The 17,278-nt window shown below is 39.8% G+C and overlaps 1 protein-coding gene across 1 annotated transcript in view; it reads right to left on the bottom strand.

Annotated features, from left to right (window-relative positions):
- Window positions 1–10,179: 10,179 nt before the first annotated feature.
- The window catches only part of EFR3A (EFR3 homolog A), an 82,878-nt gene continuing 75,779 nt past the window's right edge, over window positions 10,180–17,278 (bottom strand). The window contains exons 21-24 of the mRNA XM_082499517.1: window positions 13,818–13,866; window positions 12,592–12,695; window positions 11,925–11,974; window positions 10,180–10,741 (exon numbers count right to left, since the gene is read on the bottom strand). Coding sequence (XP_082355643.1) covers window positions 10,636–10,741; window positions 11,925–11,974; window positions 12,592–12,695; window positions 13,818–13,866 — 309 coding nt within the window. The 3' untranslated portion in view covers window positions 10,180–10,635. The remainder of the gene's footprint in view (window positions 10,742–11,924; window positions 11,975–12,591; window positions 12,696–13,817; window positions 13,867–17,278) is intronic.

Raw genomic sequence — 17,278 nt, 5'->3', positions numbered from 1 at the left:
ATGAGAACCAGAAATCAAAACAAGGCACTTTTACTTTCCACTTGAGGCAACTTCACACGTTAACCATGACAGAGTGCTCAAGTACATTACCTGAGACACTTGGGTTCTAAGTTGTACAGTCCTGAACCCCCATACCTACGGTAAGATAAAAAAAAAAACAACTTTGGTGTCAAAGTTTACCTACTTTGCATATCATTTTTCATAAGTTCCACTTCAAGTGATACAGCAAAGGAGTCAGGTTTGTTTGTGTGGTCCTGAAGGTCCAGAAACAAATTAATAATTGATTCAAGGATCAAGTCGTACCTGTCTTGCTTTGTCTGGGAAGTAGAAAGGTCTCCAGGAGTTCTCACACTTAACGTTTCATTTTGCTTAATAAAGGCGTACTTTTATTTGTTACTATTAACTGGGAAAAAATATGAAAAAAACAAAATAATAATTTTACAAAATACTTTTATTAAAAAGACTCCAGTTTTCCCTCATTTTTTAACCTTCTCTTAGAACAAAAGGTTTAAAGGCCATGTAGCTGAAGCCAGCAGTCAGTCACTGAGGAGAGATGCTCCAGAGCTGGCCAGGCCCGCAGCAGAGCAGAGCGGTGGGTCTCAGCGCACAGTGGGGAAAACACCGGGGCAGTGGAGAGACCCACCGGGAGCTGGTAGCTCTGGCAGGAGATGACCTGGGTGGTTGAAGTCCTCCAGCAGGATGAGAGCCAGCGAACGCGATGCCTCCTATAGCTGGAGTAAGAAGGTTTTGTCAATAGGCTGCCCTTGGTCGGGCGGCCTGTTGCAAACACCAACCACGAGGTTCCCTTAATTGCCTCGATCTCTTACACTTACCTACAGGCTTTCAACCTGCTTGTGGCTATTCTTCAGTGACAGCTCTTCACACTCTATCCATTTCTTGATGTAGATGGCAATGCCTCCGCCCCTCCTTCCTCGCCTGTCCCTTCTGAACAGCCTGTAGCCATTGATAGCCACACTCCAGTCATAGGATTCGTCCCACCAGGTTTCAGTAATGGCAACCAGGTTGTAGCTTTCCAACAGCATGGTGGTTTCCAACTCCTCCTGTTTGTTGTCCATGCTGCGTGCATTGGTGTAGAGGCACTTCAGCTGGGCTGGTGACCATGTCACCTTCTTAGAGGAACATCCCTTAATTCCTTTGAGGTATTTCACTGGTGTTTCCCTGCTGGCTCTTATTCAGTGTTGATGCAATCTCACCTTGAGTACTGTGTGCAGCTCTAGGCCCCACAATTTAAAGAAGGACGTGAAGGTCCCTGAATGCGTCCAGAGGAGAGCAACAAGCAACAAGGCTGGTGAGAGTGATGGAAGGCATGTCCTGTGAGGAATAGCTAAGGTCCCTGGGCTTGTCTAGTTTGGAGAAAAGGAGACCTCTTTGCTCTCTACAGCTTCCTGAAGAGGGGAAGTGGAGAGGGAGGTGCTGAGCTCTTCTTCCTGGGATCCAGTGACAGGACAAGTGGGAATGGTTCAAAGCTGTGCCAGGGGAGGATTAGATTGGACATTAGAAAGCATTTCTTTACCAAGATGCTGGTCAAACCCTGGAACAGGCTTTCTAGAGAGGCGGTTGATGCCCCAAGCCTGTCAGTGTTTTAGAGGCACGCCCTTAACAACGTGCTTCAACTTTTGGTCAGCCCTGAAGTGGTCAGGCAGTTGGACTAGATGATGGTTGTAGGTCCTTTCCAACTGAAATAGTCTATTCTATTCTACTCTACCTCAGGGGCCCCTGGCTCATCTCCGTAAGACTTCAAGTGTGCTCCAGAGTACCCAATGAGTCTCAGAGCAACAAGCTGAGGGCCCTCATTAGTGCTTCATCCCATGGCTTGTCATGGATGAGACTGATATTAACCCCTTCTCCCTTTAAGCCTAGTTCAAAGTTCTGTCAATGAGCCCTGCTAGCTTGTGAGCAAAGACCCTCTTCCCCCTTTCAGAAGGGTGAATCCCAGAAAGCCATGTGCCATGTAGACCATCCCATTATTGAACAACCCAAAATTCTGGCAGTGACACCAGCCACGGAGCCATGTAGTAATAGACTGAGTCCACCTGTTTCTTCCAATATCTCTGCCCACAACTGGAAGGGTAGAAAAAAAAATAACCTGTGCCTCAGATTCCCTTACCAACCGTCCAAAATCCTGAAGCCTCTTTTGATTCCCCTTGAACTACATGTTGTGGTTTCATCGCCATCCACATGGAACAGCGATAACGGGTAATAGTCCGAGGGCCATACCAGGCTAGGAAGTTTCCTAGTGATGTCCGCAGCACTGGCCCCAGGGAGGCAGCAGATTTCCTTAAGGCTAGGGTCTGGCTGGCATATTGGACCTTCTGCTCCCCTCAGAAGGAGTCTCCCACAACTATAACCCGTCTCTTCTTCCTCGGAGAGGTGGGTGTGATGGTGTTTTCTGAGGAACCTGAAGGTGCACAAGTACATAGGACCCGATGAGATATATCCACGGGTCCTGAGGGAACTGGCAGATTAAGTTGCTAAGCCACTAGGCATCATATTTGAGATATCGTGGCAGTCTGGTGAGTTTCCTGCCAATTGGAAAAGGGGAAACATAACCCCTATTTTCAAAAAGGGAAACAAGGAAGACCCAGGGAACTACAGGCCAGTCAGTCTCACCTCTGTGCCTGGCAAGATCGTGGAGCAAATCCTCCTGGAAACTCTGCTGAGGCACGTAGAAAACAAGGAGGTGATTGGTGACAGACAGCATGGCTTCACCAAGGGCAAGTCATGCCTGACAAATTTGGTGGCCTTCTACGAAGGGGTTACAGCAGCAGTGGAGAAGGGAATACCAACTGATGTCATCTACCTGGACTTGTACAAAGTGTTTGACACTGTCCCACATGATATCCTAGTCTCTAAATTGAAGAGACATGGATTCGACAAATGGACCACTCAGTGGATAAAGAACTGGCTGGACGGTCGCACTCAAAGAGTTGCGGTCAACGACTCGATGTCCAAGTGGAGAGCAGTGACGAGTGGCGTTCCTCAGGGGTTGGTACTGGGACCTGTACTGTTCAACGTTTTTGTCGGTGACATTGACAGTGGGGTCAAGTGCATCCTCAGCAAGTTTGCTGATGATACCAAGCTGTTTGGTGAGGTAGACACGCTGGGAGGGAGGGATGCCATCCAGAGGGACCTGGACAGGCTGCAGAGGTGGGCCCAAGCCAACCTCATGCAGTTCAACAAGGCCAAGTGCAAGGTCCTACATCTGGGTCAGGGCAATCCCAAGCACAAATACAGGCTTGGCGGGGAATGGCTGGAGAGCAGCCCTGAGGAGAAGGACCTGGGGGTGTTGATTGACAAGAAGCTCAATATGAGCCAGCAGTGTGTGATCACAGCCCAGAAGGCCAAGCGTATCCTGGGCTGCATCAAAAGAAGTGTGGCCAGCAGGTCAAGGGAGGTGATTCTGTTCCTCTTACTCCACTCTAGTGAGACCGCCTCCAGAATACTGTGTCCAGCTCTGGAGCCCCCAGCATAAGACCCTACTGGAGTGGGTCCAGAGGAGGAACACAAAGATGATCAGAGGGCTGGAGTACCTCTCGTACGAGGAGAGGCTGAGAGAGTTGGGATTGTTCAGCCTGGAGAAAAGAAGGCTCTGGGGAGACCATATTGCAGCCTTTCAGTACTGAACAGGGGCTTATAAGAAAGATGGGGACAGACTTTTTAGCAGGGCCTGTTGTGATAGGACAAGGGGTAATTGCTTTAAACTAAAAGAGGATATATTCAGAGTAAATATAAGGAAGAAATTTTTTTACGATGAGGGTGGTGAAACACTGGCCCAGGTTGCCCAGAGAGGTGGTTGATGCCCCATTCCTGGAAACATTCAAGGTCAGGTTGGACGGGGCTCTGAGCAACCTGATCTAGTTGAAGATGTCCCTGCTCATTGCAGGGGCGTTGGATGAGATGACCTTTAAATGTCCCTTCCAACCCAAACCATTCCATGATTCCCTACCATGTCTTGGAGTTGCTACAAACTTTCTAGCAATTCAGCTGCTCTGAAAGGTCTGGATTTCTTCTCTATAATCTTGTTCTACAGGGTTGAACTTTGTCACAAAATATTCCTTACAGATCAATGACTATCCCAACGCTGGGTACAGAAACGCTACCCGTGTTCTTCCAGACCATGAAGCAGTTAACTAAACCATATCATTTGATCTCGTTGTGCAAACTAAACATTGTGAGAACAGGAGGTGAAAAAGCCAGGGGATGTTCTTGGATGAGAAGTTAATATTGTATAAACCTCCGGCTGGTGGTATTCCCCCTTCAGTATTTTTCCTACATTAAAACTGCAAAGGATTAAAGCAGCGCAGAAAAAAAGAAAAACACCAAAAAAATAACCAAATCAAAAACAAACCCTAAAGGTATTTATCCTCTTGAATCCCACCACCTACAGTGGCTGAACCATTAGCACTGGTGAAAAAAACAGGAGAACATAAAGACTTTTTCTTTAAGGGAAGGCAGAGGGGATAGAATTTCTCACATCACTTAGCTACCTGCAGACAAGATATTAATTATTTCCCCACCACCCCCACATTACGCAGTACAGAAAGAGGACATTTCAGTACTTGAGCAAAATGCTACAGATGTCCAAAATGCCCATTTTTGTCCAGAGCTGAGGATGAGATCTGCATTACACTGGTACCTGTGCTTGCTTCAGAATCGGAACTTTTATCAGCCTTTTATCACAGTGATGAAAAACTATTTATATTTCACAGCGCTTATAAATAAAAATGATAATGAAAATGTCAGATAGCTAATTAGCTGAAATGGGAAAAACTGACCTGCAAACAAGTCAATTAAGTACATTGCTGCTTAATAATAACACAAGCTCATTTCTCTGATTGACGATAGCAGCGCTGCTGCTCTGAAGCCTCATTTGAAATACACGCTTAAGATAAAAAAAAATCCCTTTCTGCTAATTATTAGAAAAGTGTATTACATTCATAGATATGTAAATAACCCATGCACATATTCAGAGATCTGCTGAATTTTCTGATTGCAGAGATAGAAATGGATCACTTGAACTGATCAATTAACAGAGAAACTACAGTATAAACAAGCTGTTACTCAGGCAATGTTGTCATTATGTCCCGTGGGCTTTTTTCCAGCATCTCTTATTTCAGGGAGACTCTAACACCAAAGTTGTTCCATAGAGTAATTACTACCGTATGAATTGTGTTGATAAAGAGAAGTCTTAAATAATCTAGCTATGATTAGCTATATTTATTCATTCTCAGAGATCAGTGCTAAAATAATAATAAAAAAATGATACGAAGAACAAGATGAGACATTTAAACATAGCCTTTTTCTTCTCTCAAAGTAGCTTTACAGTCTATTTTTTTAAAGATTTGGGTCATAGCTGGCCAAAACCTGGTTTTCCCCAAAGTGAACAACTAATCTATTAATTACTAATTAAAAAAAAAAAATTCTACTTCACTAGATATTGATTTACTTATTTTTAAGCACTTATTCTTTGCCTGTAAGCTGATCAAGTGTTAAAGATTTGGGAATACAATTTCATAAAGAACTTGACAGAATTTAGGAAGGCTTGAGCTCTGAAAACCAGACTGAGAGGTACTGGTCATCCTGATCACACTGTCGTTAAAACTGTGAACAACAAATGAGTTAAGTCTTCCAAAGAAAGGCAACACTATGAAGAAGCAAAAACTTGCAGACAGAAACTCCCCCAGTACCCAGAAAGTAGCTCTTAACAGGTGACCTTTTTTTTTTGTCTTACAACTGCAGTGGCTGCCACTTTTGTCCCTCCTTGTCTGGTCTCACGCGGTAGGGTGACAGAATCTTACTCACCTCTACACCTTCTCTTTAGATGTGATTTGAAATAATCTCCCAAGTGCGGCTACTATTTTCTCCCCAGATTGTTTTGAGGTATCCATCGTCAAAATCCTGCTCAGACCAACGTGAGCAACAAAAAAGCTTGACGACCAAACATCTTCATAGCAGGTTCTGAGATCCATGATAATTCATAGATTATAGAAAGATGACGGCTATGCTCTACAATCTCCTAAATATACACAAAGTTTTAACATCTGCAAAAATAGAGGAGCAAGGGGAAAAAAAGACAATATAATCCTCTATATAGTCTCACGTGAGCTAGAGAAGGCCCCAACTTCCTTAGAAAAAAAGAATTGTTCTTCCCGCTTCTTTCAGGGTGTACTATGAAAAGTATTTAAATAAATGAATGCTACCAAAAAATGAGAGTAAGAAACAAGAGTATAATGCTCAGCCTCAGTAGATGGCATCACTGTTTGAAAAACACTACCTGTGGGTGAGCTGTGTGCAGATCACACACCCAGACAACTTTATTCCTTGAAATCGGTACTACAAACCCAATACATTCCTTAAACCGGGAGGCAGGCCTGAAAAGCATAGCTTAATTATCTTCCTGGAGCTTGTTTGCCAGTAGGAAATTATTTTTGTATTGTTGCATTCTCAACTTTTGGTGGGCTTGGTAATAATAATGGTTTAATAATAAATAAAAGTAGTAGTTTAATAATGCTGCAATGCTATAACATTTGCAAAAAAAAAGGAAAATATGGGCTAGATGAGGTGACAGTGAGGTGGATTGAGAGTTGGCTGCGGGACAGGACTCAGAGGGTTGTGATCAGCGGCACAGAGTCTAGTTGGAGGCCTGTAACCAGTGGTGTCCCCCAGGGGTCAATACTTGGTCCTATTTTGTTTAATATATTGACCATTTAATAATGACCTGGATGAGGGGACAGAGTGTATCCTCAGCAAGTTTGCTGATGATACCAAACTGGGTGGGGTGGCTGACACCCCAGAGGGCCGTGCTGCCATCCAGCGTGACCTGGACAGGCTGGAGAGCTGGGCAGAGAAGAACCTAATGAGGTTGAACAAAACCAAGTGCAAGGTCCTGCACCTGGGGAGGAAGAATGCTAGGCACCAGTACAGGTTAGGGGCTGACCTGCTGGGAAGTAGCTCTGAGGAGAAGGATCTGGGGGTTGTGGTAGACAGTAAATTATCCATGGCCCAGCAATGTGCCCTTGTCGCCAAAAAGGCCAATGGAATCCTGGGCTGCATAGGGAAGAGTGTGGCCAGTAGGTCGAGGGAGGTCATTCTCCCCCTCTACTCGGCACTGGTGAGGCCACAACTGGAATACTGTGTCCAGTTTTGGGCTCCCCAGTTCAAGAGGGACAGGGAACTCCTGGAGCGAGTCCAGCGAAGGGCAACTAAGATGATTAAGGGCTTGGAGCATCTGCCTTATGAGGAAAGGCTGAGAGAGCTGGGACTCTTTAGCCTGGAGAAGAGAAGGCTGAGGGGAGACCTTATTATGGCATACAAGTATCTAAAGGGTGGGTTGAAGGAGGATGGAGCCAGGCTCTTTTCAATGGTTCCCAGTGACAGGATGAGGGGCAATGGGCACAAGTTAGAACACAGGAAGTTCCGTTCAAATACACGGAAACAGTTCTTTACGGTTCAGGTGACAGCACTGGCACAGGCTGCCCAGGGAGGTTGGGGAGTGCCCTTCTCTGGAGATTTTCAAGACCCGCCTGGATGCAGTCCTGAGTAATGTGCTCTGGGCAATCCTGCTTTAGCAGGAGAGTTGGACTAGATGATCTCTAGAGGTCCCTTCCAACTCTGATAATTCTGTGATTCTGTGATTCTGTGATTCTGTAAAATGAGGTCTATTTTAAACGTTAAAAAAAGATGTCTGACATTTTAATTGTGAGCAATAAAAATTAACTGACACTTTAGAAACGATTAGTTTTAAATTTTGGTTTATTTTATTGCTTAAATATAGATTGCACAGTGTGTTCTTACATTTATTGAAACTGGTTCATTACGTACAGTACAGAATATATGACCATCAGAACAACGGACAAATTAGCCCTACTCCGATTTTGGACAACCGGCTATTTCTATCTTTTGAAATTAACAAGGATTTAATTTACTTTGAAGTGACCCACTACCAAAAGCAATAATTTTTTCAAGGTGACACAATGGGAAAGAGAACCCAAAGCAAAAGCTGGAATACATTTAAACAGCTGGATACCAATTTATAAACATAGCGACAGTACTCAATGTCTTGCAGATAACACAGGGCCAGTACGCATATGGAACTTTTAAGTTCTGCAACCTGTCTCAAGAACGTAAAAAGGTAAGTGAAACAAAGCAGCTTTATACTGTACAACAGCATTCTTCATTCATTTGGTTTCATCGATTAGCTACATATTACAATAACTACCAAAACAATAGGTTTTACAATCACTTACATCTCCCAGCTGCCTAAAAAGGCCAGAGGGAACCAATTACCAACTTACAGACTCCCTGAATTTCCATAAAGGAAGAAATTAAATATCCTGTGAGCAGACAGCGAGTTACAAACTCTTCATTCCCTGCACAATACCTGCACAACACCTGCATTTCCCAAACAAAGCTCATGTGAACATCGAAAACATGGAAACTTACTATCAGCATATATGAAAAATACTTTAAAAACAGAACAGAAAATGAAATGCTGAGTCTAGTTATTTTCACATGCAGCATTCATGCAAGAGAATTCAACCACAGAAACAATCCTGTATTTACAGCACAGTCTCCATACTGCAAGAGTGCAAACAGAAGTACATTCTTTATTTCTTAGACTCGTTATTTTTTTTTTTTTTTTGTACAAAAGTGCACAGTGTTATTTTTAAAAAATGACAGAGTGGATAAGTGTTTTACATTGTATCCCTAGGTTAGATCTACTATTTAAAAAATTACACTCTTCATATAGGCCAAAAACTATTATGTCTTACCTTAAAAAAAAACCCAAAAGTGAAAACTAAAAGCTAGAGTCCTATTTATGTGTAGACTGTGGTCTGATCAGGCTGATACGCTGCAGCAGTAAAAATCACAACGGAATGCTGTAGATAAGGGGCTGTTTCGTCATCCACTAACAGCTGTGATTGCACTGTTAAACTGAAAAGAAGGTCTCAATTACCTTTTGAGTTTTGTGAATGCTTTCTGAAAGTCTCAGCACGTTCTCTCATAGGTTTAAGTAGCTGATATTTCTCTGATGTTACATCACATCAGTTGGAACAGTGGTCTACAGTTCAAAAAACTTAAAATCTGTTTTACAGTGGGTTTGCAAATGCTCAAAACAGTCAGCAAATCAGCTGGCCCGATAACCATTCAGATCCTACAATTACGCAATCATAGATTAATAATTTAGGTTGGGACTTCTGAAAGTGATCCAAACCAAGCTGCTGCTCAAAGCAGGGCTAAGTGAAGTCAGACCACTTTGTTCACGGCCTGTTGATTGTTTATCCAAGCTGCTGGCTAACTTAATGTCTTACATTTATTGTAGATATTTGAGATCACTCATTCATGTTTATGCTGCTTCAGTCAGATTCAGATAGATTAAGGGACTTCAAATTTGCTATTCGTGGCATCAGCAAAAGTTTTTTCTTTTTGCCTGCAGAATTTAGTGAGTCATAAAGACAGCATTGACAATTATCAAAAGCTTAGTGATCTACTGTATCAGTTTTACTTTATTTACATTTGAATAGTATACTCAGGTACATAAACCTATGAAAGTTACCACATTTTCCTTATGGTTTGAGAAATGAAACAAAAACGAACACAGAGATGCATCTCTAAAAATGCTTTTGCTTGGACACAAATGTAATAAATTCCTGGTCTTTAAATGGTTTCATTCAGTTTTCATTCAATTTCTAAAATATCATTAAAAAGCTGTAATAAACTACAGAGAAATACCTCATAGAATATATTTTTAATTTCTGTATTTATGATTTAAAATGCCCTCTGTTTATTTTCTGCTATACTAAATATATCTCTTGTATTTATACTAAAGCAAACAGTAAAATACTACTGCATTTTCAAAAGTACAGTCTGTAAACCATACACCTTAAGACAAGAAAAATATTGCACAGTTCAGTGATTCAAAAGGAGATTTTTCCTCTTTATGCAAAGCAGTTCACTTTCAGCAAGAACCACAGGACATATACTGGGCGTATATATCTAAAAAGCATGTTATGTGATGCATCAAAAAAATACTTAACAAGTGTTCATTAATTCATTTACTGTACTTGAACACATGTAAGGTATTGTTTTTTTCCATATATTCCAAAATAAATGAGTTGACTAGCTATGACAGCATGAACAAAAGGGAGTAGTGCTCCACTGGTTACATTTATTAAGACGAAGCAAGCCAAAAGCATTCTATTTGGATACATAATTGAGGTGGAGAAAAAAAAAAAAAAACAACAAACAAAACGTAGAAAAAGAACTTTAACAGGTTCTTCAGTTACAATGCCTCAAATTAGAGGAATTTACAGAAACACAAATTCCTAGAGTAACTGAAATATTAATCTATATGGCAACACAAGTTTTAAATCTGACCTTTACATGTACTCAAATATGAAAATGAAGAAACATGATATATGAAAAACCTAACTTCAAATATATTACAGAAGAAAACAACACTCATGAGTTTGGCTAGAGTAATCTGTATTTGGCTCATGTCCATCATTATTTTAAAGTTAGTTTAGATGAAATAAACAATAAAATTTGAAAACTCATCTTGTTCTTTCTATTGTACTCTACTCTAAATAATGTCCAGCAGACTTCAGAAGACACTTAATACACACAAAGATCTGGAAACTTCATCTCATAGACTGGAACAGACTGGTAATGAGCATGTCCAGCGGTAATGGTCATCGTTCCTGAGGGGCTAGGTGGAGGACTGCATGAGAAGAACAATCAATATGTATAATTTATAGTTATATGGACAGCTTTCTTTTTTATAACTTTATACATTAATAGCTGAGAAACAAGAGTAAACTATCCACCCCACTCCACCCACCAGTATTTTATCCTATTCCTGAAATTCTAATGAAACTATCATGCCTTGGGGTTTTTTTTGTACTTTGGTCTAAATCATCAACTGCAGGTCTATGAAAATCCATTTTATTACTAACTAATACTATTTATACTGCTCAACAGATGTGCACAACTCTTTATAATAATGTCATGTACTATTTTGACTGTTAAATATCTAATTACTTTCTCAAACAGACAGCAACGGGAAAAAAACAGCATTCTTCAATACTACTGATTGAAATAATACAAGAATAGAAGTATACTATGACATGGTTTCTGGATATTCTTCACTATCTAAAAGATTCAAAATAGCAACAAGAAAATCAAAGTGACTGTTTTAGATGAAGACTATTCTTTTTCAGTGTACTGGTTTTGGCTGGGATACAGTTAACTTTCTTTACAATAGCTTGCATGCTGCTGTGTTCTGGATTTGTGACCAAAACAGCATCAATAACACAGGGATGGTTTAGTTATTGCCAAGCAGTGCTTTTTCCGCTTCTCACACCGCCCCGCCAGTGAGTAGCCTGGGGGTGGGCAAGAAACTGGGAGGGGACACAGCCAGGACAGCTGACCCCAACTGACCAAAGGGATACCCTGTACCACATGACATGCTCAGCAATAAAAGCTTTACGGATGAAGGAGGAAGGAGGGCGTGTTTGGAGTGATGGCGTTTGTCTTCCCAAGTAACCATTATGCGTGATGGAGTGGCTAAACACCTGCCTGCTGATGGGAAATTGTGAATTAATTTTTTATTTTGCTTTGCTTGTATGCGTAGCGTTTGCTTTACCGATTAAACTGTCTTTATCTCAGCCCATGAGTTTTCTCACTTTTACCCTTTCAATTCGCTTCCCCATCCCACTGAGGGGGAGTGAGCCAGTGGTTGCATAGAGCTTAAATGTCTACCAACGTTAAACCACATCATTCAGTTAAATCAATTATTTTCTGCCTATTACACGTGAACACTATGACATGAGCACCTGAAAGTAGTCACAATTGCTTTATAACTCATATTTCATTCATCATATTCTTCTTGTATAAAGCCTTACCGAATGGTGAGTTCCAGTATCTGTGCAAGTCTATCATGAAGCAAGTTTGCCTAGGAAAAAAAAAATTAAAATTGAATTATTAACTACTATATATTGAGTTAAATGAATGTGCCAGGCCATACTCAGTGAGTGAGTTCCACATCACCACACGGCAAATCTAGGCAGCATTTCCTATCTCTATTTCTTTTCTCACTGCTGCAAGGATTCTGAGCCCTGAACAGGAGTGCAAGATTGAGTGAGCCTGTCTTGGAGTGCAAGGAACTGTATAGCAAATTTTGCCGTTGCAGACAGGAGTTTAACAAACCTGAAATACACTTAGTTATTCAAAATATACAATGGGGTAAATACAGCTCCAGTTATCTCAGGATGAAATAGGAATGGACTGTGAATCTAGATTTCAAAGACAGTAAGGAAATTGTTAAGATGAAGAGTGTATGAGATTTCCATTCCTTTTCAAATGGTCTGGGAATAATCAAAAACACACTTTAAATATCTGGAATTTCTCAACATTGATAATAGTGGAGACAATAGATGAAGACAAAGGACTGAACTTCTTTACAAGGAACAGCAGCAGTGACATGGTAACGTAAGTCACCTCTAGCCAGCACATCCCCATTAATGCTTATACTAGTACCTTCAATGTTGTAAACATTTTTCAGAAACTCACTTTGGTTTCACATTGTGCTGCGATTTCTTCAAATGGTGCTTTTTGGAACTTTTCAATCACAAGACGCCTTTTTTCTTTTTCCTGTTCTTCAAGTCCATTGTTATCTTAAAAAAAATAAAAAAAAAACTCTCCACAAATGTAATCTTTGTATATCAAGTATAAGTGATATAAACCTTCAAATGTGCACTGCAGAAGCAAACAAGCGCTGTATTTGAAGTGATGCGACCATACTCAAGCGAGCTGTCATCTGTCATTACTTCTAAAGGAAAATGCAGATACCCCAGTTTTGCCCCTTTCTTACTATGTGCTTTAATTACGAGTACATCAAGCTTCCTTTTGCTTTATTATCCGGACCCAAGACTGCACTTCTCACTCACTGCACACAAGTTCAGCTCCAAGAGGAAAGAAGGGAGCACCCTCCCTCCCAATATCATGCAGACAGGTGGGCAGGAATTTCCATTAGAATTTGGGAAAAGAAAGTTCAACCTCCACAGGCTGAGTGAACCTACAACCAGCTGGAACTTCCCAGCATCTAATGAATTTAAGTACCTCAGTGATTAGGCAGGTTTGGAAAACTGTCAGATTGGATTATTGTTTAAAATATTGGTCTATTGTTTAAAACATCCATGTCTAATCCATGTTTTTGACAGGATTTTGGTGGACTGGACAGCATTAACTAGTAATTACTTATAGTGATAAGAAATAAGGAAACTGGATAATTCTGAGTTCTGGTAGGTGGGTCACTTGTCAGAAAAACATTCTTTTAAACAAATCAGACACATGTGTATCAATACACTAACTAAAAAATGGAGCAGTTTTGAAGTCCACAATGTGTTCCTTACAATGTATTTTCTGAATGCACCGAAGAGCTGAAAATCTTAATGTGCAAAAAACATTTAAGTTGCTTTATAAATAATCACTCAGTGGAATTTGAAAATCTCATGTTATTTATCGCTTGGCCTGTAAGGGCAAAATTTAATAGATGAAAGGCATTTCCAGATGCTTTTCATTCCGTCACATTAGCTTCAGAAAATGGATGCATTAAAATTATCAAGATATCATTTCAGAAATTTATAAATAAATAACTGAAGTTTTAAATAAATTTACTAGCTGAAAAGAAACAAATGTAATACTTTAATTATGCTATTCTGGCAGCAGCGTTTTCTCTAGCAATTCCACAGTAACCTAAAAGTGTGCTGCATAAACACAACTGTGTTAAGTCTTACCAATTGCTTTCTTCAAAGCTTCAAAGGTGATTTCTTCAGTGTTATCAACCTAAACACAAAGAAACAAACCCCCTTAAACCTCACATATAACAAGCTTCTAAAAAACAAGGTATGTGATAAATACAGACGGTCAAAACAGCCACAGAACTTTTCTGCTTGACAAGTTTCTAATAGCTGTATTGGGAGTTTCTATGACAGACGACAGATCACGATTTCACAGTTTTAAGCCACTGCAATTAGTGAGAAAATTTTTACCAAATGAGATGAAGGAAAACTCTCCAAATTATGGTCAAGGCCCTCTACGACAACAATCCTTTGGAAAAGGACTTGAATTTTGGCAGAACACTCCTCTGGGTCAGGAATATGCTGTGGTGTTTCTATATGGCTAAGCCCCAGTACTGGTTCTCAGACAGCTGTTGCAAACACCAGCAACTGCTTCCTGAGACTGGCTGAGTTACCAGCAACGTGATGCTCAAGTAAGACGGTAGTGGAGGGTAGAGTGGAAAATGCTTATTGCTTTAGGCTTACTTCATACCAGTATGGGCTCCAAATAATTTGGTGCTTATGTCATAAGCGTTGGAGCTAAGGGCTCTTCATAACAAGCTATGTCTGATGCACTGAGAAAATTTGTTCATTTAGCAATATGAATATACATTCGCTACTGCAGATGTACTCCATTAGGAATTGCTTCGGGCTGCAAAATTACCAAAGACACATGAACATTTCTCTGAAGAGCTCCAGCTCACGGATTTTTCTGTTTCAATTCTTTACAGACCTAGAGTTTCTGTATCAGCAAGTACATCAGTAAGTTGCAGTGAAACCACTGTGATAATATTAGGGGAGAATGCTTAGATGGCAGAACAGTGTTCACCTGAACATAATGTGGTTTCTTGGCTTGAACTGCTTTACTTTAATCCTTCAAAACTAACTACATGCAAACAGGCAGCGCTTTTATTTTTCCTTATAAACGCTAATTGTTTAGAATGGTCTAATATGATCTAAGACAAAAGATCTGTAAGATAGCAAAAAGTTATTTCACCCAATTCAGAAGACCCTGAATTCATTCATTTTTTTTAATTAATTGACTTGACCTACTGTAAATGGAAAAGCCAGAAGTAGCAGCTGTTTCCTTTTCACATCAGTGTTATTTCAGGAGATGGAGCTGTAAGTGATACTTTTCTAACAGATTTTACTACAGTAGCATTGTGTTCTCTACCTCTGAATATCTAAATGGTTAATAAATAAACAGCAAAACACCCTTTATGTCAAATATTTGTGGATACAACTAGAGATAAAAAGTATTCAGGCTTAAATAATCACCTTTTATGCAATTCGTATTTGTTAAATATGACTTGTTTATGGCAGCCTTTCAGATTTCTATTTAATATCCATAGTAGCTGCTAATATTAGCCACCATTATATTTGGTTATTAATATCACAGAAGCACTAGCTGCTTTCACAAGTGCTTTCATCTTCTAAATGGAGATAACTACGGAATAAACCATCTTTCTGAACACCATTCACTAACACACTTCCCACATCAAAAAATTTTGATTGTGCTGAGAATAATAGACATTTTATGGATAAGCAGTCTTCTACCTCAGACAGTGTAGAAATGATACTATACATCATTAATCCTAAAACTTGCATTAATTAGGTAGTTTATCCTCTCAATCATAAAGCCTTACGCTCCTTTTCTTTTTGCAGTTTCATTTTGCTGACAGTTACGGATTATGTTATATTTACTAATCTACATAGCAAGAGAACCAGATTTAATATCTTCGTGGACCTTTTTTCTTTCTTCGTCCTTTTGAGTTACATCCAGTGCATCATCTTACGTTGCAGGAGACCAAAACCATGCATTACGAGGGAGCAAGAATTAGCAAAAATTACAGAGCACCATTACTGAAGGAACAGGCTGCCCAGGGAAGTGGCTGAGTCACCATTCCTGGAGGTATTTAAAAGACATGTAGACGTGGTGCTGAGGGACATGGTTTGGTGGTGGACTTGGTAGTGTTAGGTTAATGGTTGGACTCAATGATCTTAAAGTTCTTGTCAACCTAAATAATTCTATGATTCAATGAATCTATGAAAGTTTTTGAGATGTTCATTATTTAGGTATCAAGACCAATTTGCAGACATCAAATTGAGAAATATTTGTTTTCCCTTTACATTGTAAACTAACATTATAAAGCAACTGAAGAAGGAATACTTTGTTTTACTTGTTTCTGATTAATAAAATCCTTTCTTTTAAGAGAGAAAAACAGTAATTCATTTTCCGAGACAGTTTCACATTAAAGTGAGAACCCATACACAGATATAATTTATCTACAACTGCTATATCCTGTTCAAAAAAAAAGTCTATATATGCTTAACGTAACATCAGCATAATAATTTGAAATCTGAAAGGAAGCTTCTCACATTTAATTCTGCCTTCAAAAGACATGTTCAATCACATATAATCACATATAATACATGACATTAAAAAAGGATACTAAAAGCAAACACCCCCATTCCTATTAAGTGCATTCATTTTCTTCAATAAATAAAATAAATGATAATCTGGCTTATTTTTTAAACACTTTTCTTCCTTCTCCTGAACTCTCATCTGGCTTATCTGTATCCTTGCTAAAGCACAACAGCAAGAACCAAACACAGAATATCATCTGAGGTATCATCAGCACAAAGCAGAAAGGAATAATAATAATGATGCAAAACGTAAATAACTTCTGTCAGTAAGTACTAAAATAAGGCTTACTCCTTTGCAACAGCTTAATAACGCATTTTTAACTAACATTCAGCCTGACTCTGTCCCCACATTCTGTTTCATGTCCCTAGCAGGTTTGTGCTTTAAGGTGCTAAAGGTAGGATTCATTTGCATATAAAACCAACTCGGTTTCAACAGCTAATCCCTAGCGCAGCCAGCAGAAATCTGGTTAATAAAAATCAGCAGAACCTTGAAAAACATTCAGTAGAAATGGAAATTTATTTTAAGAAATACTTCAGATGAAGTGTCAAAAGATGTGGGATAATTTTAATTATATGCAGTCTTCCTAAGGGATAATTAGCATCAGCTTCTGTACCCTACATATGAACTTTCTGTTGCTACCTTATCCTTCCTGTGTCTTTGAAGCACTGTGTGTTAAACTCTTCTGGAAGGGAAAAGTGATAGAGTAACACCGTGGTGTAGGTAGCCTGCCTAGTTTTAACCTGCCCTTCAGAAAGACAGCAGGTCTCCCCCTAGTCTTGTATCTGTCAGCCCCATGTTGATGAACGAGACTCCCAGGTACTTCAAATGATGGAGGGATAGGATTTTTATTTGATCCCTCAAAATGCGAAGAAAATATTTTACAATGTTTACTCATAAAATACTAGTCGTATATATGTATTGCCACCCCATATTCTGCAGTACTATCTGTAAAAACTATAGTGACAAAATACTTTACATTTTCATACAGCAA

Source organism: Vanellus vanellus (assembly GCF_965231255.1).
Source record: "Vanellus vanellus genome assembly, chromosome: 2".
NCBI lineage: Eukaryota > Metazoa > Chordata > Aves > Charadriiformes > Charadriidae > Vanellus > Vanellus vanellus.
The sequence above is the reverse complement of the archived record's forward strand: the minus strand, read 5'-3'. Positions and strand labels throughout refer to the sequence as shown.